Source organism: Triturus cristatus, chromosome 3_2, assembly GCF_964204655.1.
Source record: "Triturus cristatus chromosome 3_2, aTriCri1.1, whole genome shotgun sequence".
In the NCBI taxonomy this organism is placed as follows: Eukaryota; Metazoa; Chordata; class Amphibia; order Caudata; family Salamandridae; genus Triturus; species Triturus cristatus.
Window position 1 is genome coordinate 440,131,616 of NC_140584.1, and position 24,853 is coordinate 440,156,468.

General features: G+C 47.9%; 1 protein-coding gene across 1 annotated transcript in view; it reads right to left on the minus strand.

Moving 5' to 3' along the window:
* COL9A2 (collagen type IX alpha 2 chain) overlaps positions 1-24,003 on the minus strand; it is a 137,564-nt gene extending 113,561 nt beyond the window's left edge. Inside the window, exons 1-2 of the mRNA XM_085648025.1 lie at positions 23,806-24,003; positions 15,665-15,739 (exon numbers count right to left, since the gene is read on the minus strand). Coding sequence (XP_085504151.1) covers positions 15,665-15,739; positions 23,806-23,874 — 144 coding nt within the window. The 5' untranslated portion in view covers positions 23,875-24,003. The remainder of the gene's footprint in view (positions 1-15,664; positions 15,740-23,805) is intronic.
* Positions 24,004-24,853: the final 850 nt, after the last annotated feature.

A 24,853-nucleotide genomic window follows, 5' to 3' on the forward strand; every position in this document is an offset into this window, starting at 1 on the left:
TGTCCAGAGGAGGCATGGGTCGAAGGGGTTAGCTCCTGCAACACATAGGGCTTCCATCCCCTGTGTGTAGTATGTTGTGTCTGGTGAACGAATGGCTCCACCTCCGTTGGTTACCTGTTGCCTGTTAGGGACCTACAGATCCCAGAATCCCTTGAGACACCATGCGGGACGGAAACTCCGGCACCGTCATGAAGTTGCGGTGCGCTATAAAGCCCCTCCCCTTCTTGGGGTCGGGGATTGACAATCAACGCATTTCCTGGCTGGACTATCCTGATCGTATGCTGTGTTTTGCCTCTGCTGCCGAGAAGGTGTCTTCATTAAGGGTGGGCGGCGTGCTACGCTTCGCCCACAGAGTGCACGTAGCGCTGCCTGCTTCGCCGTTTATGAAGTAGGTGTAGCAGGCAGCGCTACGCCCAAGCCGCTGCGAAGCGAAGCTGCCCGCCACCCGCCGCCCGCCCGCCCTCATTTAAAACTACTTAAAAGAATATAAAAAGTAAATTAAAGACCTTACCTGAAGTGCGGCGTCCCGGGGCTCCCTCTGCTTGCTTGCCGGTAACTTCTTCACAGAAATGCGCATGCGCGGACGCCCGCGCATGCGCATTTCTCATGAGAAATGCGCAGGCGTCCGCGCATGCGCATTTCTGTGAAGAAGTTACCGGCAAGCAAGAAGAGGGAGCCCCGGGATGCCACACTTCAGGTAAGGTCTTTTATTTACTTTTGATATTCTTTTAAGTATTTTTAAATGAGGGCGGGTGGGCGGCGGGTGGTGCGTAGTGGGGCTACGCGGAGCGCGCGAGTGTGCGTAGATTTTGCCACACTACACGCTGCTCCACGTAGCCCCACTACGCCCAGGGCTGGTCTTCATCACTGGACTGGGTTCCAAGGAGCGTGACACAGGGTTCAGCGGCCCCGGAGTTCCTGGTTCTTTGCTGCGGCCACTTAGAAGCCGTAAGGTATTTGCCAAGCCAGGAGGGAAGCGCAGGAGCGCTCCTCTCGCAACTCTGACCCCCATCAGCCCAGCTCCATTGTCCTTACAGCGGGTGAGCTTGGTCGGTTTGCAATACTCGCTGCGTTGTGACTTCAACAGCGTGCGAGTACCTTCCTTGTGAAGTGCTATGCGCTTGAATTACCAGCCTTGTTTTTCCCTTATGCCCTACTCCGCTGGTAATCAAAGGGGCGGCTTTTGATGATATTGTGACTCTGTGTTGTCTAAACAGCTGCGGGGTACAGATGGCTGCTGTGATATTAACAGCATGTATATTTATTTTCCTTATGGATTGTAGCCGCGGAAAGGGAGCCCTGTCTCGGCTCGTTTTCTTGTTTGCTTATCGTGACATTTCTCAGGATTTTGGCAGTTTAGTGGAATTACCTTTGCCATGAAGTTACCCTATGAGCCTGTGTGTGACTTTGATTCCACCCTCACGTAATTATTGCCAGCAAAGTCTACCCTCCGTACATGAGCTACAACTGACTATCTGATGAATTTCTCTCTCATTGAATGGATTATCGTTTCTTGACCTGATGTTCATCTATAGCTGCATAAGTGTTTGTGAGTATGTGTAGCAGTCCAGTACCTACTATTATTACGTATGTATGTGTATCCCTGTGCTGCTTCTCACACATCTCTTCTTTCTTCTACACACAGCGCTTTCCGGTGGAGTGACTTCTGAAGACATACCGCGATTCTTGACCAGACAGAGGTATAAGAAGACACCTACCTAAACAGCATTGTTTGTTGTTTTGTCCACTTCCCTTTACCCCGGGGTGTTCCCTCTCAGAGCAGTGAGTCGTCACTCTGTGGGAGTCTGCGCTCAGGGGAGTAAGGGGGCTTTTCTGCGACCCCTCGTCCCCGCCAGAGGACTTCAAATTGTTAGTGGCATATTTGTTGTTTGGCACTGCTAACAGATCCCGACAGATTGTCAAGCCCAAGACTGTTACCCAGCCTGGACGATGGACACCAACACAGTTTTGTCTTCTCTCTTGGAGAGCATTACATCTCTTCAGTTAGAGGTACACACCTCCCGGTCAGAAAACCAAGAGTTAAGGAAAGAGATGGGTACGTTACGGAGAGAAGTGGCAGGCCTGTCCCGAAAGGGCAAACTCGATAGTACAGGGACAGGGACTTACATTAGAGAGTGGACCCTACCTCCTCCGGTACATGCTACACACACACACACTAATGGTAAAATGCAGGGAACAGGGTTATTTTCTGTGGCACAAGCATCCCCTCTTTCTACTGAGCCTACTCCAACTATCGAAGTAGTACAGAATACTGGGATCCCTTCGGCACCTCCTGAATGCTTTTTTGGGGATCCAAAGTAATTCTAAGTCTTTCTAAGTCAATGCCCGTTACACTTCCTATGTAAACCTACAGTGTTCCAGGAGGAACAGGCTAAGACAGCATTTGTGATGTTCTATATGGGGAGTAATGCAGCTAGTTGGACTATTCCACTGATCGAGCGAGATGACCCCATCCTGTACAATTTTCCGAACTTTTGCCTTGAAATGAGGAAATTGTTCGACCGCAAATCACATGTTATGACTCTGGACCGAGAACTAATAACCCTCAGGCAGGGATCCCAAGATTTGTTCAATTATATAACAATGTTTAACCGACTCCTGGTGGAAACCGATGGGCCCCTCAAAAAACGCATCACTCTGTTTTACCAAGGATTGCATGGGGATCTGCAAGACGTCTTGTCTCAGGTGGTTCAGCTGCCCCAGTCCTTTGATGAGCTGATTGATCTCATGGTGCAATTGGATCACCGGCTACAGGAAAGGAAAGGGGACAAGAATCATGGCGAGAACTGTTACTACCTTCAAAGACCTAAACCCGTCTTCGAGAAACATGCCAGAGCGTCTGAGGGAACAGAGCCCATGCAAATCAATGGAATCCAGGGGCCTCTTACAGCTGAAGAAAAAGAAAAGAGACGGAAACAGAAGTTGTGTCTTTATTGTGGAAAAAGCGGGCACTTCATCAAGGAATGCAGAGCCCGCAATAGATTCCCAGAAAGGCAGAGCACCCAAGGGATGCAAGCAGTGGTGCTTCAACAACCGAAGAAAAAAGAGGCGACGTAAAACTAAAGAGCCCGAGTCAGAACGAGGTTCTTAGCTTGGGTGACCAACAAGAAGTAATCTCTTTTGTATTAGCCAACACCATACAGTCTTCCATAGCACATCTGAATGTGTATATCATGCTATGGATTACTGAAGAAACACCTTTAAAGATGTCTGCCTTGCTGGATTCTGGAGCAACCGGAAATTTTATGGACCAGACGTACGCTCAGAACATTGGTGTTCCTTGTGAGAAAAAGGATTCCCCCGAACCTGTAAAGGCCATAGATGGGACGGCGCTGACTTCAGGATCGGTGAGGTATCATACCATTCCGTTGGTAATGCAGTTCGGTGAAGACCACTACAAGACCATTCAATTTGACTTAATTGATGCCCCACATTTCCGTCTTATCTTGGGCATGCCGTGTTTAACCCTACTCGATCCTGTGGTGCGTTGGGCAGCCCACACCATCACCCTGGAATCAAGTTTCTGTAAAGAACATTGCACCAGGGAACATGTACGTCAGGAAAGAACCCTCGGTACGCAGGCTGGTCTTTTGGCAGCTGGATGCGAAGAAATCCAGTATTGCTGCTCTACCACGTTGCCTTTGATATACGAAGAATACAAACCGGTGTTCAACAAACCGAATGCTACCCAGTTTCCACTGCATCGTACATACGATTGTCACATCGATTTGACTCCCAGAGCTGCCATCCTGTGTAGTAGGGTGTATGTCCTCACCGAGCCAGAGACACAGCAGCTGAAGGATTACTTGGAAGAAAATCTTGCGTCCGGATTCATCAGACATTCCTCGTCACCGGCCTCATCCCCTCTCTTCTTCATCCCCAAGAAGGAAGGAGATGAGAGGGAATGTTTAGACTACAGGGCCATCAATAGGGGGGCCATAAAAAACGTTACACTTTGCCTCTCAAGCCCGGTACTATTGGACCAACTCAAGGGAGCTAGACTCTTCACTAATTTGGATCTACACGGAGCCTACCATTAAGTGAGAGTGAAGAAAGGTGACGAGTGGAAGACAGCCTTCTGGAGGGAGTTTGGGTTATACGAATACCAAGTAATGCCCTTCGGGCTGTGCAACGTACCTGCTGCTTTCCAGTACATTATGGACGAGGTGCTTCGCGATTACCTAGAGAAGTTCTGCATCGTCTATATCAATGACATACTTATCTACTCATCAACCCCACAAGAACATGTGATCCACATGAAGGCAGTGCTGGACAGGCTCCAACGCCACGCCTTATACGCCAAGCTGGAGAAATGTCTATTCCACGCCGAAGACGTCAACTTCTTGGGATATGTAATAAATGCACCAGGATTCCAGATGGATGGCGGAAAAGGCGAAGCAATCATGCAGTGGAAGGCTCCCCACAATGTCAAATCTGTACAGAGCTACCTGTGATTCACCAACTTTCACAGGCGCTTCATCAAAGACTTCTCCAAGATCATTTATAACAAGATTGTGGAGAAAAAACACCCTCTTCGTATGGACTGAAGAAGCGGACCAGTCCTTCCAAACCCTGAAAGAACGGTTTTCCTTGTGCTCCAATCTTGCTACATCCTTATGTTCAGTTGCCGTTTGTGGTTGAAACAGATGCCACGCAATATGCTTTAGGGGGAGTATTGTCACAGCGGCATCCAGATACAGGACAACTACATCCCGTGGCTTATTACTCCAAGAAGCTCACTCCATGTGAGATCAATTACAACATCACCGACAAATCACTGCAAGCCATCAAGAGAGCCTGCGAAGAGTGGAGACATTATTTGTTGGGAGCCCGTCACACGGTGGAGATCTATACGGACCACCATAATCTGATGTTCTTGAAAACCGCCAGTGCCCTAACTCCACGTCAATTGAGATGGCCTCTTTTCTTCTCTGATTATGATTTCATCATAAAGTTTCATCTTGGTCCACAAAGCGGAAAGGCAGACGCCCTCTCACGTATGGAAGAACCCAAAGAAAGTCTGCAAGAAGTACTTCCTGAGTCAACCTCTATTCTTCCCAAAACCGCTATCCGAAGCAAGAACTTTGCATTGATCACACCGCAAGACTTCATAGCGGACCTGAAGGTGTCTTTGGTGGAAGTGGGTGAACTGGCTTGGAAACAAGAAGACCCTGAACACTGAACAGAAGAAGGCAATCTGTTGTACCATTATCACACACTATACGTACCGGAAACCTCCTTGCAACTACAAGTTCTGGCCTTGGCCCATGATTTGGTGATAGGAGGGCATCTGGGAGAATACAAAACCATTTCTTATATAGAACGTTCCTTTTGGTGGCCAAAGTTACGTAAGGATGCTAAGGAGTACCTGAGGAACTGTACCATTTGTGCGCCGGGAAAAGCCAGTCATACGAAACCAACAGGACTGTTACATCCGTTACCCATTCCTCCTCGCCCATGGCATACGGTGTCTATGGATTTTGTTGTGGAAATGCCACCCAGTGAAGAGTATACCACTATCCTGGTTGTGATAGACCACCTGACGAAAATGGGGCACTTTAGTCCCTTGAAACACCTGCCCACCTCCTCTGAATTGGCTATCACCTTTCTCCAGCACATAGTGCGGGCTCACGGAATACCCTGTGTTCTCATTACAGACCGTGGAACTCAGTATACCTCTCACTTTTGGAGAGTACTTTGTGACATCATGATGGTGGAAGCCAGATTGTCCACCAGTTACCACCCTCAAACGGATGGAAAAACAGAACGTCTCAATCAGACGTTAGAACAATATTTACGCTGCTTCTCTTTGCAGAACTCCATGGACTGGCACACGTTGATCAGGATGGCGGAGTTCGCCTATAATAATGCGTCCTATTCCACATTGGGCTGCTTTTCTTTCTTTTGCCTTTATGGGCACCATCCAAACATGCTTCCTTTTGAATGGCCTATAGTTTCTAATCACCCTTCCATACATGAACACCATTCTCATCTACAAGCTGTGTTGACTGATGCCAAAAACCACTTGGCTACATCACAGGACACACATAAACGTTTCGCTGACGGGAAGCGGGCTCGGGAACCCGATTATCATGTGGGTGACAAGGTGTGGTTGGCCACTAAGAATCTTCATCTCAAGGGGGCGGACAAATTGAAACCAAAGTATGTTGGCCTCTATAGTATTGAGAGGGTGGTTAACCCCGTCGCCATGAGATTGTCCTTACCCTGTTCCTGGCACATACACCCGGTCTTACATGTGTTTTTACTCCGTACCTGTCCCGTAACCACTAGATTACAGGTGAGGACTCTTCTCATAGAGTTGGATGGTCACGCAGGTATGAGGTACAGGAACTTCTGGACTCCTGGCTGATGAGGGGTAGGGTGCAGTATTTGGTGGACTGGAAAGGGTTTGAGGATAGAACCTGGGAGCCTGTTCGCAATCTCTATTGTCCCCTTCTGTTGGAATGCTTTCACGCCATGCATCCTGGTAAGCCTGGTCGACCGCCGAGTCGTTGGTCCTTGAGAGGGGGTTCTGTCATGCTTGTCCAGCGGGGGCAGGGGGTGAAGGGGTTAGATCCTGCAACACATAGGGCTTCCATCCCCTATGTGCACGATGTTGTGTCTGGTGAACGAATGGCTCCACCTCCGTAGGTTACCTGGCGCCGGTTAGGGACCTACAGATCCCAGAATCCCTTGGGACTCCAGGTGGGACGGAAACTCCGGCACCGTCATAGTGTTGTGGTGTGCTATAAAGCCCCTCTCCTTCCTGGGGTCGGGACTTGACAATCGAAGCATTTCCTGGCTGGACTATCCTGATCGTATGCTATGTTTTGCCCCTGCTGCCGTGAAGGTGTCTTCATCGCTGGACTGGGTTCCAAGGAGCGTGACGCAGGGTTCAGCGGCTCCGGAGTTCCTGGGTCTTTGCTGCAGCCACTTAGAAGCCGTAAGGTATTTGCCAAGCCTGGAGGGATGCGCAGGAGCGCTCCTCTCGCAACTCTGACTTCCATCAGCCCAAGCTCTGTTGTCCTTACAGTGGGTGAGCTTGGGCGGTTTGGAACACTCGCTGCATTGTGACTTCAACAGCGTGCGAGTACCTTTGTTGTGAAGTGCTATACGCTTCAGTTAACAACTTTGTTTTTGCCTTACGCCTCACTCCGGTGGTAATCACAGCAGCTAAGTGCGGGGCTGATTTTGCTGTTCTTGTGACTCTGTGTTATCTAAACAGCTGCAGGGTACAGATGGTCCCTGTGATATTAACAGTGTGTGTATTTATTTTCCTTATGGATTATAGCCTCTAACTGAGAGAGAGCCCTGCCTCCCCTTGTTTCCTTGTTTGCTTATTGTGACATTTCTCAGGATTGTGGCCATTTAGTGGAATGACCTTTACCATGAAGTTAACCCTACGAGACTGTGTGTGACTTCGATTCCTCTTTCACGTAATTATTGCCATCAAAGTCTACCCTCTGTACTAGTCTACCCTCTGTGCTAGAAGTGACTATCTGATGAATTTCTCTCTCATTGAATGGATTATCGTTTCTTGACCTGATGTTCCTGTATTGCTGCATAAGTGTTTGTGAGTATGTGTAGCAGTCCAGTACCTACTATTATTACGTATGTATGTGTATCCCCGTGCTGCTTCTCACACATCTCTTCTTTCTTCTACACATAGCACTTACCAGTGGGGTGGCTTCTGAAGACATACCGCGATTCTTGACCAGACATAATTATAAGTAGATACCTACCTAAGCAGCATAGTTTGTTGTTTTATCCACTTCCCTTTTCCCTGGGGTGTTCCCTCTCAGAGCAGTGTGTCGTCACTCTGTGGGAGTTTGCGTTCAGGGGAGTAGGGGGGCTTTTCTGAAATCCCTCGTCCCCGCTGGAGGACTTCAAAGGTTAGTGGCATATTTGTTGTTTGGCGCTGCTGACAGATCCCGACACTAACAAATCAAGCTGACCGTGTTGATACGGGCCAGCGAAGGCATGAACAGACTTGGTATCAGTACCTTTCTCATTGCGGCTTACACAGGCGTGCGAGCCGGTCGTGGCAACCATCGCGGTTGCATTGCAAAATGGAAGCGGTGCAGGGCGCTGTGTCCTCTCGATGCAGTGCAGGCAGCGGCTCTGTGACGATCATCCAGACGGCGTCAGTGAGACCAAGACTTACGGTGCAGGGCGAGACGGTGCTCGATGCGGTGCTGGCAGGTTGCGGTGCAGGCAACAGAGCCGGTTAGCGGGAGCTGGCATTGGTCGGCCCAGACGGCTGTGTGGGATGAGTTGGTGCAACATGAAACTTTATGAGCAGTACCCCAAACCACGATGCGGTCATGGGTGTAGAGTCAGCAGCAGCGACGGCGTTGGTGAGACCAGGGTGGCGAAGTAAAGCGAGGCGGTGCGGAGTGCGGTGCCCACAGACCAAGGTGCATGCAGCGGTTCAGTGTTATGTTATGTTATGTTATGATTATTTATATTGCGCACAGCTGCCCCGGCTAAGGGGCGTCCTGGCGCATGACCAGTAAAAAACACAACAAACACTGAAAAAGAAATTCCAAGAGAGGGAACAGCTAAATAGCGAAAATTAAAACAAAAAAGTTTTTAAGGCTTTACGGAAAAGAAAAAGATCGTCCATCACACGAATCTCGAGCGGCAGCGAGTTCCAAAGTGCTGCTGCTTTCACCCGAAAAGACCGACCACCTATTCGGCTGACCTTAAACCTCGGCACTACAGCTAGTGCCTGGCCCAGTGATCGTAAAGGGCGAGTCGGAACATAGCTAGATAGGAGATTCGAAAGGATCTGAGGAGCTACTCCTTTCATGATCTTAAAAGCCAAGCATAGTACTTTAAAGTGAATTCTCGACTTGATCGGTAACCAATGTAAGGATCGTAAAGTACTTGAAACCGAGCAAGACCTAGGCAAGCCAACTATAGCTCTTGCAGCGGCATTTTGGACACGTTGGAGGCGGATGATCTCTGCCTGATTTGTCCCTACCAGGAGCGAGCTGGCATAGTCCAGACGGGATATTACAGTTGCCTGAACCACCAGCTGCCTGGTGGGAGGGTCAAAAAACTTCAGGAGAGATCCTAAGCCCCGAAGGACCCCAAAACAGCAAGCTGCGGTTTTCTTGGTGTGCCCAACGAAACTCAAAGTAGAGTCCAACCATACTCCTAGGTTTCTCACTACCGAGACCGGAGTTGGAGATGGTCCTAGTTCTGAAGGCCACCATCTGTCCCCTCAGAGTTCCTTACCCTTCCCGACAACCATGACCTCGGTCTTCTTAGCGTTGAGCTGGAGACAGTTGGCACTCATCCAGCTCGCCACTGCCCTCAGTCCATTCTGGAACCTGGGGGCATCCACACCAGCATCCCCGCTGATGGTCACCGCCAACTGAGTGTCGTCCGCATATGAGACCATATTCATGCCCCACTGCTTGACGACATCAGCCAGCGGTTTCACGTAAAGATTGAATAACGTGGGGCTCAGCGAGGATCCCTGAGGCACCCCGAGGCCCAGATGATGGAATTTGGACTGATATGGTGGCATGGCAACGCAGAAGGACCGGTCGTCGAGAAAGGACCGAAACCACTGAAGGGCTAACCCCCCAATACCTATCTCCTCAAGACGATGTAGAAGGATGCGATGTGAGACAGTATTGAAGGCGGCGCTCAGATCTAATAGTACTAGCGCCGCCGTCTGTCCCCCATCCAGCACCGACCGCAGATGTTCAACCATCGCAAGAAGGGCTGTCTCTGTGCTGTGCCCAGCACGAAACCCGTTCTGGGTAGCATCCAAGATGTTAGCACGAGTGAGATGGTCAGAGAGAACCTGATTGACATGAGCCTCCACCAATTTTGCCGGCCAAGGAAGCAAAGAAATAGGCCGATAACTCTCCGGCTTCAGCGGATCCAGAGAGGGTTTCTTCAAAATTGGAGAAACTACTGCGCGCTTCCATTTAGCTGGAACCTTGCCCGTAGCCAGCAAGGTGTTTATCAAGGAGTGGACCGCGGAGCGCCCCAGAAAAGACTGATCCCTGAAGAGGGCAGGTCTTACCGGATCCAAAGGAGAGCCCGATTTGATCTTTAGGGATAGTCTATTAAAAGCCTCAGGTAGGAGCGGGGGGAAAGAGTCCAAAATAAGAGGGACAGAAGAAATATCCACAACCTCCAAAAGCGGACTTGTACAGGGAAAGGTCCGGTAAATGCCCTGCACTTTCTCCAAAAAGAAAACAGCTAAAGCCTCACACTGAGAGGTAGAGGCCATGACCGGGGAAGAAATTCGTTTCGACAGAAGATCTTTAAGGGCCTTGAATATGGTCTTCGATGGGTTCAAGCTGTTACGGAATTCCCGAGAGTAGAACGCTGCACGAGCTCTACATATGGCACGATGATAAGTCTTAATGGTGGCCAGATACATCGCTTTCATAGCCGTATCGTAAGTCCTCCGCCATTCTCTCTCGGCCCGCCTACAATTCCCTTTCAAGGCACGTAATGCACTGTCATACCAGGGGTTGGACTTCCTAGGGCTCAATTTAGATGTAATACTCGGGATCAAGGAGTCAAGCGCCCTGGTAATCCATTGACAAAACTGGTAATAGCCTGTTTCAACCTCATCCAAGGACCCCAACGGATCAGTAGTCAACACATGATGCAGGTCCTCTAGCCTTAGATTACTCCAGTGTGTTCTAGGGACCGATCTAACCGAAGGAGTAGAGGGAATCATAGGCAGAGAAACTCGAATATCCACTAAATAGTGGCCAGTCCATCCTAAAGGAGAGATGGCGGTGTTTGCCGTCGGTGAGACCAGAGTTGCGGTGCGAGATTGGGAAGGGGCGGTCTGCAGTGCCGTCATGACACAGAGCCAGTGACAGAGTCGGTGACAGAGTCGGTTGTGGTTCCCTTCTCTGTGGCAACGGAAACAGCGGTTCCAGAAGCAGTACCCAGAGGTTGGTGAAGTCTTTGTTGTCCCTGAGACTTCAGAACAGGAGGCAAGCTCTACTTTCAGCCCTTGGAGATACTCAGCACAAGTAAAAGAAAGCTCAGTCCAGTCCTTTCACTGCCCAAGGTAGAAGCAGCAACTGCAGGCCAACCCAACAAAGCAAAAGCACAGCAATGGGGCAGTACTCCTCCTTGCAGCTCTTCCAGCTCTTCTTCTTGGCAAGTTCCTGTGATTCCAGCGAGTTCTAAAGTTTAGAGGTTTGGGCCCCACTTTTTATAGCCCAAAATCCTTTGTTCTATGTGGGCAGAGAGTGTCTGTGCCCACCCAGAACCAGTTCTGTCCTCTCTGGTGCAGCTTCCTGGCAGGAGGTCGAGACAGCATTGTCAAAGGCAGACCAGGACCATTCCTGACCCATCTAGACTCTCTGGAGCCACTGCTCCTCCCAGCCCCTGTCATCCCAAAGCCAAACAGTCAATCCAAAAACCCAGCAGAGGCACACTGGATAACTGAGCAATAAAATACCTGCTTTCTAAAAGTGGTATTTTCAAACACAGAATGTAAAAATCACCTTCACTAAAAGATGCATCTTTAGATTCTGAGTTCAGGCAAATAAAACTTTATTTCTCTACCTTGTTCCTAGGGCCAGTTATGTTTATAAGATGTTATAAACAAACTCCCCATTCTGTCCTATGGGAACAGGTAACCTTCCAATAGTGAAAAACGAAATTGGCAGTAATTCTCTATCAAGACATGCCACACACACCAGGGCGGGTCCTACCTTTCATATAGACTGCACCCTGCCCACAGGGGTACGTTGGGCCTACCTTAGGGGTGACTGACATGTAAGAAAAGGGAAGATTAGGGCCTGACAAGTGGATCCACGTGCCAAGTCGACATGGCCGTACCAGACTGTACACAGGCTCTGCAATGGCAGGATAGTTACATTTACGGGCTGCTTGTGTGGGTGGCACAACCAGTGCTGCAAGCCCACTAGCAGCATTCAATTTACAGGCCCTGGGCACTCACGGTGCACTGTACTAGAGGCTGATTAGTAAATCTAATCATCCAATCATGGAAACACCAATCCAGAATAACATTTTACAACAGGCGCACTTGCACTTCAACACTGAACCGCAGTGAGAAAGTGCGCAGAGACACTAAACCTGCAAAAACAGAGTCAAAACCGGGAGGTTAGACAGCAAAAAGGCAGGGGAAACATGGCAAAAAATGCCAAGTCTAACATACACCATACTACAAATTAACATTTTGGCAGCCAAGCGCCTACAGTCTAATATGCTATCCACCCACAGAAGCGCTTCAGAGTCTCATTAGTGGTTTGAAGGAATATATACATTTAGAATGCATGCTTTACATCACTTGCCTTTACAACGCAGTTGTTACAACGACCGCGTTGTTACAACGCAAACCATTACATCGCAAGTCATTTCAATGACTTTCTGTAGGGGGTGCGCTGGACTTAGGAATAGTATAATTTAGTATTTCTTCTCCAGTTTGTGCAACAGCAGGGAAGGTGTTGGATTGGGAAGCTGTTGGATTGTAAATCCAACACCTTCTGCACCCTACAGCAAGTCGTTATAACGACTTGCGATGTAATGTTTAGCGTTGTAACAACGTGGTCATTGTAACGACCACGATGTAATGGCCTGCGATGTAAAGCATGTGATCTAAAGGCTGTTTCCCAGTCTGAAGAGCTAAATAAATGCAACTATAAAAGTCCCAATACAATGCGCGAACTCATGTGTTAAAAAGCATATCAGTGCATGACTGGGTGAGCAGATGAGTGAGTACAAGAGTTCAAAATGTGATTGCGTTCATCAGAAGTGAAAAGGGACGAGACAATGAGTGAATTCAATAGCGCGTGTTGGATTTCAATTATCTAGGCACTGTTCTGGCCTAGATTGGCTCAGGTGACGTGGGTCCGAGGCTGGACTGGCTGTACCAGGCATTGGGTGTTTCTGAGGAAGGCTGGAAGGTGGGGGGGCAGTTTTGTTAGTGGGGGCTGGTTTTGTAGCAGTGCTGCAGTTTTAAAAATAACTACAAAGTTCCTTGAATATTCAGCCGTTTTTCGAGCACCAATAAAAGTGCCAAGTTAACTCTGGTGATTAACGTACCTGCTGGAGAGAGATGGGAGTTTAGTCTAGTTGCAGTTTTGACTCACCTAAGGTAGTGCAGAGAGTTAATATGCCTGCTGCAAAGAATATGTACCATGCATAGCAAAGAACAATGGGGCATATTATCAGGAAATGGCGTTAAAATTATCGCTGCTTTAGCGGCAGAAAACTGCGGCTAAAGCGGCGATAATGGGCTTGATAATATGCCCTTGAGAATTCCCATAGAAGCCCATGTTCTGGTGTGAACATGGGCTTCTATTGGAATTCTCTACGGCATATTATCAAGCCCATTATCGCCACTTTAGCGGCAGTTTTCTGCCACTAATGCGGCGATAATTTTAAAGCTGTGCTTGATAATATGCCCCAATATTTTATGTTCATAGTTCAGTGGGTTACTGCTTTTGTCGAACAGATTATTTTGTTACTGTGCAGTTCCTAAGTTACAATTGTAATCTAGCACAGTGAGTTATGAGCTGCCATCAAAGAGCTGCATGCAAGATGCATGGTAAAGATTAGAAAGCTATGTTTTTCCCAGTCCTTCATTATCCTGATTTTGCTTTAAAAAAAAAAAAAAAAGGTTTGTTTGGGTAGAAATAAATTCTTATTATTAAAGTGAATCCTAACCACTTTGTTATGTTCTGAATCCTGAGTTTGTGCTTCTCCAGACCAAGCACTCCTAAAATGTGCCAACCAGTATGGATGGCATGTGAACCCTACAACGTGTAGTCCCCTTTGCCTTATGTAACATTTTCTATACCCATGTATGATTCATTGTCTGTGTGTGTGTGATGTAAAGTGCTCTGACACCCTACATTGGTTTGTGAGGTGCTATAAAACAAATGAAATACATGTGAGAAAGGGGCTTTGGAGAGATTAGAGGTACTGTTGGAGGGCGATAGTAAGGAAATCATTAAAGTCATCATTCACTATGCCGTAAAAGCTAATACAATCAGTGCTCAATTTGTGCCAGTGGCTTCCGTTGCTCGGCACTGACACATAATTGTCAACACCAGCGCTTGTGACTGTCCGCACATGGTGGCGCGATATGGCCAATTTAGAGATTACTTCAACAACAATCAATTACTTTTTCAATATAACAGTGGTAGGAGTGTGATGGTTAGTAGTTGTCTTCTTATTATCGTTGGCAGCCTGGCAAGGGCAATGTGTGGTGCAAGCTTCAGTGACCGCCTGACGAGAGCCCTGGGACTTATATTTTTACAAATTAAGCACTGAATACAATTGAACATAGAATGACAAATGTTTTGTGGAATGCACCATTTTTTCCCAAATTTTCTCTCTCCAAAACCTCCCTTTGAAGTGAGTGGTCCGGGTCGCTTTTTGCACTGGCTATGCACTGTATCAGGGCTTGTCTTACAACATTTTTCAGGGCTGCTTTGGGTTCCCAGTCCGACCCTGCATAAGGGATCCAGAAATCCAAGATTAGCCGAGACAGTTCCTGGTACATTTCTATAAATTTTGAAAATATCTTGGTTTTTAAAGAGGGCTGACTATACACAGAGGGAGGCAAGTCTTCCTGTGTAGCGGTGCAGGATTAGTTAGATATCATGACTTTTAAGAAATCAATTCAATCATCACAGTTGATACAGTGTGTAAATTAGGCACATAGATGCAGATTTACAAGCCACTTGCGCCACCCGTACGTCACTTTTCCCATTTTAAAAATGACGCAAAAGAGGCGCAAGGGGCTTGTAAACAAGCCCCATAATTTCCCCTTAGTGCCACATTATCGGGTGCCTTCTCTGTGTAGGTAGGTTTTTTCTGTGCCCCATACTCTCTGCAGAAACTGTAGTCTTATTTCTGTGGTTGTGGCTCGAGACGTTTTGACTGTTCAAGAACTATGAACATCCTGACTCAATCGCTTTACAGCTCATAGAAGGAGGCGAGCGCGCGCCCTCATATCGAGCGTTCTGTGCAATTCGTTATTTGCGGTTCGTCCTATCAGCGTGCACGCATTGACGAATGAGAACAGGCGGAAGTCTATGGAGTACGTCTGCCACAGAAGTAACAAATATGAAGGAGAGTTCATACAAATTAGTAGGAGGAAAGGGAACTGTGGTTGCGCTTTTCAAAAAAAAATTGAAGGGACAGTTGGGAAAAGGGTGCTTATCTTGAGGTTTAGTGGGAAAAGGTGTGCCATGTTTGGAAAACTAAACGTTGAAGGACTCGGTGTAAGGCCAGACGAAATGGTACTATTTTAGCATAGGAAAATGAATCCAACTCATGGAAATCAGGAAGGGGTCGTAAGATTAGAAAGAATAATTTTCGCACCAAGCAAGAGCATTTCTTAGAAGATTATGCGCTTCAATTGCTAAATCCGGGGAATTCGCTCTTCTGCATTCCTCTCTCTTTTCATTAGGAGACTTGGTCTAGGCAGTGTTATCGTTTCAAAGAGCCGACTTTTTATTACTGGTCAGAGATGCCCTGCCTCTTCTCCTTGGTCTCTGCTGCCATCTAGTGACAGTAGAGTCGACTGCAGCACTGTCTGCCCTTCTCCCCAGCCCAGATGGGGCGGGACGAACCAACAAGACCCCCTTTGTCCAGAGTTCAACCGTGTACTCACGTCGATGCCATCGGATCCGGGCATTCCTGCAGGGCCTGGGGGACCACGGGGTCCTTGTTCACCTGGCGGACCCCTCTAAAAGGAGAGAAAACGGAGAAAAAGTACATAAGTACAAGAAACAGAGTGCACATACATCATATTAATGCTCATCATAATATTAACAACAGTAATTATTCGTGCTTCTTGTAACGTTTGCTGAAAAGTCTTACACGCTACGTGCTCATTAACACCTCAGGAAATCAGCATAATGGAAGAAAGCGAAAATTCATATGTAGGCCGACTTAGGCACACAGTCTAAGTTTCCATAAAAGGGTCACCAATGTATATAAATATTACCTAAACCTGATTAAGGCCAGGGATCTCCCTGAAATAATCTATTCAGATGAAAACGTGACATGGGTACAAATGACGCAAGGGATGCATGATTAGGGTAACAGGGGACAAAAGAGTGGGGTGCTCCTACTCTCTTTATGACGTCACAGACACTGTTGCCGTTCCTAGGGAAATCATTCCCGTCGGGTCTTTTTGTCAATGAAAGAACTCAAGACTGCAAACCCCAGAATGCATTAGGTTGTCACGAACATCCCAGGACGGAAAACAGTGCCGTGAAGGCATGGTTTGACGTGGCCACCAGGTGGAAAGGTAGCCTTTCCTCCTGAATTGTAAATACAACGCCCACCTCACTATAAGAATTGTTTTTATTATTACTATTGTTGCGCACCCCATCTGCTTTCGCTCTTTTTCCCCATTCACCTGGGCCCTGGCATTGATGAGTAAATCCTGAATGTTTAGCGAGTTTGCTTTATTTCTTTTTTAGCTGGGGCTGTCACGTTCACCAAATAATATAGACAGTTTCGATCTGTACGACATACAGGCATTGGGTTCATACATGATGGTCTAGTCCACACAGTCCAAGAAAGGGTTAAAACGCCTCCAACATACGTTGTTGTGTCCAGTATATAGTTTCAGACTTCCACCCCAGATCATTGCGCATGTTTGTGTCGGGATAACATTTATTGGACCCACAAACCAAGTCGTATTGTGCATACGTGCATACCTCACCAAAGGCTAGATTTAACACTTATTCACGCAACGCAGCAGCCATAAGTGCGCTGCGTGAAAAGGAGAGAGCAATATTTACAGAAATATGGCACTCTCCTCCCCTTTCCCCAGCGCCGGCGCTGAAATCAGCTGCCGTGTGCCACGGAGACACCTTTGCGCCATAGTGCAAGGGTGTCTCCGTGAGTCTCGCATAGGTTTTGTACTTGAAGGGTACTCTTCCTGTGCAAAATACCATGCATAGACTGACTTTAACCCTTTTCCCTCTATGTGTGTGTGCTGTAGAGAGCAGCACACGTACAAAGTTGGAAAAGGAAGGCGAAATAAGGAAGGAGAAATGAAACCATTTCTCCTTCCTTGCTCCTACTTCAAAAGGGCAAAGTTTTCTGATGCTAAACCTTGTCTACTGGGAACACCTATGCACCACCCATGGTGCGCCTGCTTGTCGCTAAGTAATGCTAAGCAGCGCTATGCGGTGTTTTGCGTTACTTTCACGTTATTTCCAGCGCGATAAACAAGTTTAGCGCTGGAATGTAAATCGAATAAAGAAAGATTTTGCGACGATTTCCATCACTTTTGTGATGCAAAAAACAGTGTAAAAACTTAGTAAATCTCCACCCAAGTGTAGATATTTGGGCATCTAAAACAACTTCACTGGCTACCAGTACAAAAGTATATCCTTCTTAAATCACTGGTGCTGGCCCACAGAGCCTTCTATAGGTCTAGTCCCAAATATCTCATAGAGACGTCATCATTATCGTCCAAGAAGAACCCTGAGGTCGTCTGATGCCTTCTTGTTTAAGATACCCAAATTCAGGCTAGCCAGGCAGGAAGGCTGTCCCTTCTCCCTTCCGGCAACTAGGGCCTGGAATAACCTACCTTCTGCTGTCCATCAAACCATCAATGAGACGCATTTTAGAAAACACTTAAAAATCTGCTTGTTCTCTAGTCTCTAGCTTTGCTTGTCTGGCCGGGATAACTTTGTTTTGTAGCACCGGGACACTCTTTTGGAGCAGCTGTTGTGCTTTATAAATCCTTTCATTCATTCATTCATTCAAATACAGTAATAAATCGAAGACATGCACCATTCATGTGGCTGAGATGTGATTGTACTGTCCCACTGCGAGGATGTAACGTCACCACTTCACTCCTAGCCATTATGGACACCGGCTCCAGTCCTGAAGTTTTCACTACACTGATTTCACAGGCGTTAGCCTCATTAGTTCAGTGCAGGCAAAACATGTCTACCCAAAATGCATCAGGCTTTCATGCAAAAGCCAAGGACTGGAAACACGGACCATCTGGACGTGGAGGGAGGTGGTCACCATACACTGGGATGTGCTGGTGAGGTCCTATGCTAACTGTCGCAGGAGTCCACAAAAGTGCTGGTACTTTCCTATGAAAAGTGTATTAGGCCTGAAAGGAAGTGCTGGTACTGTCTTATGAAAAGTGTTCTAGGTCTGTAAAGAAGTGTTGGCGTTGTCCTATAAAAAGTGCACGAGGACTGAAAACAATTGCTGGTGCTGTCCTATGAAAAGTGTTGAAAGCCTCCAAAGAAGTGCTGGTATAGCCCTATAAAAAATGTATTATGCCTGCAAATAAGTGTTGCTGTTGTTTTATCAAGCATGCACTAGGTCTGAAAAGAAGTGCTGCTACTGTCCTATGAAAAGTGGTGCAGGCCTATGAAATGTGTTGCAGCTGGGACTACCCTAAGAAAGTGCATTAGGCCTGAAAAGAAGTTCTGGTAACGCCCGCTGAAAAGTGTACTAGGCCTGAAAAGAAGTGCTGTTACTGCCCTTTGACAAGCATTGCAGGCCTCTAAAGAAGCTGGGACTATCCTAAGAAAGTGCATTAGACCTGAAAAGAAGTGCTGGTACTGCCTTTTGAAAAGTGTTGCTGGCCTCTAAAACAGCTGGGACTACCCATGGAAATTGCATTAGGCCTGAAAAGAAGTGCTAGTACTGCCCTTTGAAAAGTGTTGCAGGCCACTAAAGGAACTGGGACTATCCTAAGAAAGTGCACTGGGCCTGAAAAGAAGTGCTGGTACTGTCCTTTGAAAAGCATTGCAGGCCTCTCAAGAGGCTGGGACTACCCTAAGAAAGTGCATTAGACCTGAAAAGAAGTGCTGATATTGCCCTTTGAGAAGCATTGCAGGCCTCTAAAGAAGCTGGGCCTACCCTAAGAAAGTGCATTGGGCCTGAAAAGAAGTGCTGGTACTGCCCTTTGAAAAGCGTTGCAGACCTCTAAAGAAGCTGGGACTACCCTAAGAAAGTGCATTAGGCCTGAAAAGAAGTGCTGGTACTGCCCTTTGAAAAGTGTATGAGGCCTGAAAAGAAGTGCTGGTACTGCCCTTTAAAAAGTGTGGCAGGCCTCTAAAGAAGCTGGGACTACCCTAGAAAAGCGCATTAGACCTGAAAAGAAGTGCTGTTACTGCCCTTTGAAAAGTGTTGTAGGCCTTTAAAGAACCTGGGACTACCCTAGGAAAGTGCATTAGACCTGAAAAGAAGTGCTGGTACTGCCCTTTGAAAAGTGTTGCAGGCCGCTAAAGAAGCTGGGACTACCCTTAGAAAGCGCATTAGGTCTGAAACGAAGTGCTGGTACTGCCCTTTGAAAGGCGTTGGAGGCCTCTAAAGAAGCTGGCCTACCCTAAGAAAGTGCCTTAGGCCTGAAAAGAAGTGCTGATCCTGCCCTTTGAAAAGTGTACGAGGCCGGAAAAGAAGTGCTGGTTCTGTCCTTTGAAACGTGTTGCAGGCCTTTAAAGAAGCTGAGACTACCCTAGGAAAGCGCATTAGGCCTGAAAAGAAGTGTCGGTACTGCCCTTTGAAAAGCATAGCAGGCCTCTAAAGAAGCTGGGACTACCATAAGAAAGCGCATTAGGCCTGAAAAGAAGGGCCGGTACTGCCCTTTCAAAAGCGTTGCAGGCCTCTAAAGAAGCTGGGACTACCCTAAGAAAGCGCAATTGGCCTGAAAAGAAGTGCTGGTACTGCCCTTTGAAAGGCGTTGCAGGCCTCTAAAGAAGCTGGGACTACCCTAGGAAAGCGCATTAGGCCTGAAAAGAAGTGCTGGTACTGCCCTTTGAAAAGCATTGCAGGCCTCTAAAGAAGCTGGAACTACCTTAAGAAAGTGCATTAGGCCTGAAAAGAAGTGCTGCTAATGCCCTTTGAAAAGCATTGCAGGCCTCTAAAGAAGCTGGGACTACCCTAAGAAAGCGCATCAGACCTGAAAAGAAGTGCTGGTACTGCCCTTTGAAAAGTGTTGCAGGCTTCTAAAGAAGTTGGGCCTGCCCTAAGAAAGTGCATTAGGCCTGAAAAGAAGTTCTGGTAATGCCCTTTGAAAAGTGTACGAGGCCTGAAAAGAAGTGCTGATTCTGTCCTATGAAACGTGTTGAAGGCCTCTTAAGAAGCTGGGACTACCCTAGGAAAGCGCATTAGGCCTGAAAAGAAGTGCTGCTAATGCCCTTTGAAAAGCATTGCAGGCCTCTAAAGAAGCTGGGACTACCCTAAGAAAGCGCATCAGACCTGAAAAGAAGTGCTGGTACTGCCCTTTGAAAAGTGTTGCAGGCTTCTAAAGAAGTTGGGCCTGCCCTAAGAAAGTGCATTAGGCCTGAAAAGAAGTGCTGGTACTGCCCTTTGAAAAGCGTTGCAGGCCTCTAAAGAAGCTGAGACCACCCTAAGGAAGCACATTAGGCTTGAAAAGAAGAGCTGCTACAGCCCTTTGAAATGTGTAACAGGCCTGAAAAGAAGTGCTGGTGCAGCACTATGGAAAGTGTTGTAGGCCTCCAAAGATGCTGGGATAGTCCTATAAAAAAGGTACTACTCATGCAAATAGTGCAGGTACTGCTCTGTGGAAGCTGTGTCAGGCCTCCAAAGAAGAGCTGGATATAGCAAAGCGTAGCAGACCTCCAAAGAAGTGCCGTTACTACCCTATGAAAAGTGTCTGAGGCCTGCAGAGAATGCTGGTACTGCAGCACTGAAACCAAAACCAGGCCTGCAAAGACATGCTGGCACTGCAGCAGTCCCATGAAAGAGATGTGGCAAGAAAGGCAGGTTCTGTGCTATCCGGTGAATATCAAGCCTGGTAAAATGTGCATAGTACAATACTGATGCTTCTCTGGCAAAGTCTGGGCCTATGAAAAGAAAAGCAGACTACAGGGTAGTACCAGTACTATCCAATGAAAAGTGATTCAGGTGGGTAGAGAAGTGCTAATGTTGTCATACTAAAAGGAGATCAGGCTACAGAGAAGTGACAATAGTGTTGCATTAAAGTGCAGACAGTCTGTTGATGAATGCTTGTATTGTATGGTACAGCAGAGACGGTGAAAAGTGCTACTACCGTCCTCAGCAAAAAGATAAGTGCTGGTACTGTCCTACTAAAGGTCAGAGGGCCTGCAGAGCACTTCTAATATTTAGTGACATACTGGCCTGCTAAGAATTGGCGATGCTGTTCTATTAATGAATAGCAGTGCTGCTGTCCTAGTAAAGAAGCGTGGGCCTGCTGAGAAGTCTGCTGCTCCCGTTACCAGTGCTGCAGCCCTTCTGAGAAGGACCGACACTGCCCCATTAAAAGTGCTTCAGTTCCGCGGGGAAGTGCTATAGCGTCTATCTTTAAGGGAAATACTGAACCATACACACACTCTAGTACAGAGAGTATAGATGTCCTGCTGGAAAGTACCTGCACTGTCCCATTTAAAGGCATAGCAGCTCTCTTGAGCTCTGTCCCATTTAAAGTGTAGCTCAGAAGGGTCGGTACTGTTCCATTAAAGGCATACAAATACTGCTAAGAAATTCTTAGAGTAACACTAAACGTGCAGCAGCCGTGCTGAGGAATGAATATACTATATATTAAGGGCAGGCCTGTTGGTAAGTACCTCTCTCCTTACAATCCTCACAAGACCTCTCGGTCCAGGCAGCGCCATTCGAAGTGCAGCAGTGTTTCTGGGAAGCGCCCTATCCCCCAGTGCTGTGTAGGATTGCTGCTCAGAAGGGCCTGTTTTATTCTACTTTTCATCTAGTCAAAGCGCCGAATCTCTCCCATGGACTTCAGTGGGCTTGCCCTTCCAGCACAAATAAACCTCCAAGAACTACCCACCCCCATGGAGTTAGATGGACTCACCCTTCAAGACCATCCATCCTGGCAGCAGAGTTCGAAGCCTGTGAGATTGGGGTACAGCCAGAAGGCTCCTGGGCCGAAGTCAGTCCTATGCCAGGCCTTGTCTGGCATGTGAATGACACCACCCCAGCCCGAGTGGCGTTTCCCTGTTAGTCAGTGCAGCCCACAGACCGGCAGCCAGCGCAGAGGGCGCTCAGCGGAGGCCACCACCGCAGTCCCAGAAAACATTCTTCGAGTCAAGCCACGTGACTGTGCTCGCTGCTGACAGCCAGCACCAGTCCTCGTTTCAGGACATATTTATTCTTCAAAGAGACTCCTGCGCGTTTACTGCGGAGTAAAATGAGGCAGCGAAACCCCACAGGTCAGCTTGTTAAAACAGACTCCCTGCAGGACCTGGGGACAGGGGCATCCTGGCCTCGGCCAGTCAATACGGCTCTTTGTCTGTCACAAATGAATGCCAAATGCTTTTGTCTGGGGGGTGTCTGCGGAGGAACGAGGCGCTCTTTGAGTTAAGCTGCTCCTGCCTTAATCTCCCCTTAGCGCCCAGGCTGTAACCCTGCAGACGTGGCCCTGCTGCAGGAAACCTCCCTGGCCGAGCGGGCATAAAGAGTCCTCTGTGCTGCTGCACACCACACACTCCACCTCACCTACCGCCCAACAGCGGCCCTCTGTCCACAGCAGCATTCCAGCCCCCTCCCCCGCCCCGCCGAGCGGAGGCTCTGGGAAGGTGTACAAATACTGATGGGGGCATAATAGTGGCTTGTGTGCGTTAGAGCTCCTTGGCTTAATGTCTTGGCTTCTAGGCGCTGTAAATAACAACAGGTATTATAGAGCTACCCCTTCCTTGCCCGAGTATAACATTACATTTTAACTGATACAGGAATCTATAATCCAGTTGCTGAATAAAAAAATGTGTGAGGGGGGGCAACAGAGGTGGCCCACGGGACCTAGGTTACCATATAACATGGCTGATACGCCCTATTTTCGTCCTCCTCTTCTGCATATGACGCGGTAGTTTATTGGTAACTTTTGCATACTTTCAGGACAGGTGGATACGTGAGGAATTCCCTATAGCGATCCCTGTGAGTGCTTTGGCTTCCAGGCACTTCAATCTCTGCAGCTTTAGAACGGCAGCAAATAGCAAACAGATGCGAACAGAGAAAGAAGACGGGTCCCGGTTCTGATCCTCGGTATTTTTGAAAAGCGGCCCTGAAGTTCTCCGGCGAAAGGATGCTCACCCCTTCCTAATCTTCCCCGGTGTCCACAGGTGTATCAGCAGCCTGGAAGGGAAAAGAACGACTCCTGAATTGATGTAGGCCCATCTAGCCTGCCACTGCCATGCCTCCTGTAGACTGCACACGGCATCAATTCTCCTGCCGTCTTGGCTCTCACTTGGACTCGTCCTGTGTCCCAGAAGATGCAGAGGTGGCATCCAGTGTGGCATGGCTCTGCCTGCTGCAGGGTGGTGGACTCAACATGGGCTCCGGCGCCTTCTCTCTGCTCTTGCACTGCGATCACTCCCCGTAACGCCCTCCACTGCCAGTCCTGCACATTTACTCTCTCTGTACGGGTGGATGCTGTGAGCTAAGCTAGCGCCTCACAAAACGCAACGAAGAAACACGAAAAGCGTTTAGCATCAGGTGCCGAATCCTTCGCAGGCGAAGGATCTCTTTTCTTGACAGACACAGAAGAAGGGATTTACTCGAGGCTAAGACAAAACAAGTAAAAACACCCTGACAGTTCTAGGCTGGGCTGCGCTCTGGGTTATATAGCGCTAATGCTACAGAAGGGCCGCTTTTAAAGCGCTGGAAGTCAGTTTCAGTGGTGACTCAAAGCAGGGTCCACTGTGTTAATCGTTGGTTCTAAATTATCAAACTTTATGGACATTACATATTTTATAAGGATAAGTACAAATAAAATGCAATCCAGATGGAGGAGGGGGGCATTTAAATAGAGAAATATAAAAAACTTACAACTTGAGCCAGGGAGAGGCAGAGCGCCTGCAGCAGGAGGGCCAGCCGGAGGCTGCCGCGGAGGGCCATGGTGGGGTCTCCTGCGGAAGGTGCCTTCTACCACTCTGAAGTGACGGACGAACAGCAAAGCAGCGCCCAGCTCTGCACCGCGCACAGCCCCTAAATCCAGCACTGCCAGGCTGCAGGAAGGTGCCTGGCACTGGAGGCTGGGGGAGGGGCAGGGGCAGAGGGAAGGGTGAGGGGGCAGGGCTGAGCGCGGTGGCTCATGATTATGAAGCAGGCTTCCAGGTGCAAGGGGAAGGTATTGGCTAGAAGGGCTCACATGAGTTCACCCCAGGAAAAGGATGGTGCAGGTAGCCTGGGAATCAATCTTTCTTTCTTTCCGTCCTCCTCCTTCCTTCCTTCCTTTCTTTCTTTCTTTCTTTCTTTCTTTCTTTCTTTCTTTCTTTCTTTCTTTCTTTCTTTCTTTCTTTCTTTCTGTTTCTTTCTTCCTTCTTTCTTGCTTTCTTTCTTTCTTCTTTCCTTCTTTTCTTTCTTTCCTCCTACTTTCTTCATTTCTTTCTTTCTTTCTTTTTTCTTTCCTTTTCTCTCTCACCCACACACACTTGCTGCAGTGAAGCCAACACTCCAACAACACACAAGACAACCGGGTTGCCCACTGGTGCTTAAATATCGGGTATCATAATTGCCTAAGTCCACAGTGCTCATTTTACCGACCTGGGAAGGAAGACGGGTCGATGAAGCCCCTCTAAGATTTGAACAGATTACTTGGAACGCACACACTCATCTGTTGATCCAGCACATTAACACAGTGATACATTTTATTTTATCAGCGGGTGGATAATACTCAGTGGGGATTTGTAGCGCCTCGTTGCGCTCTCTGCGGCCGCAAGGTGTATTTCCACACAGCTTTGGGCATAGTCACTCACCAGAGTCGTCGTAGCCAAGTCTAATTGTGTTGGGTCTGAACATCAATCGGCGTTTTCGAGCAGTATTGTGTGTGGGTTGCTATAGTTTGAGACGGCCCCTGCGTCTCTGAACAGGTTGG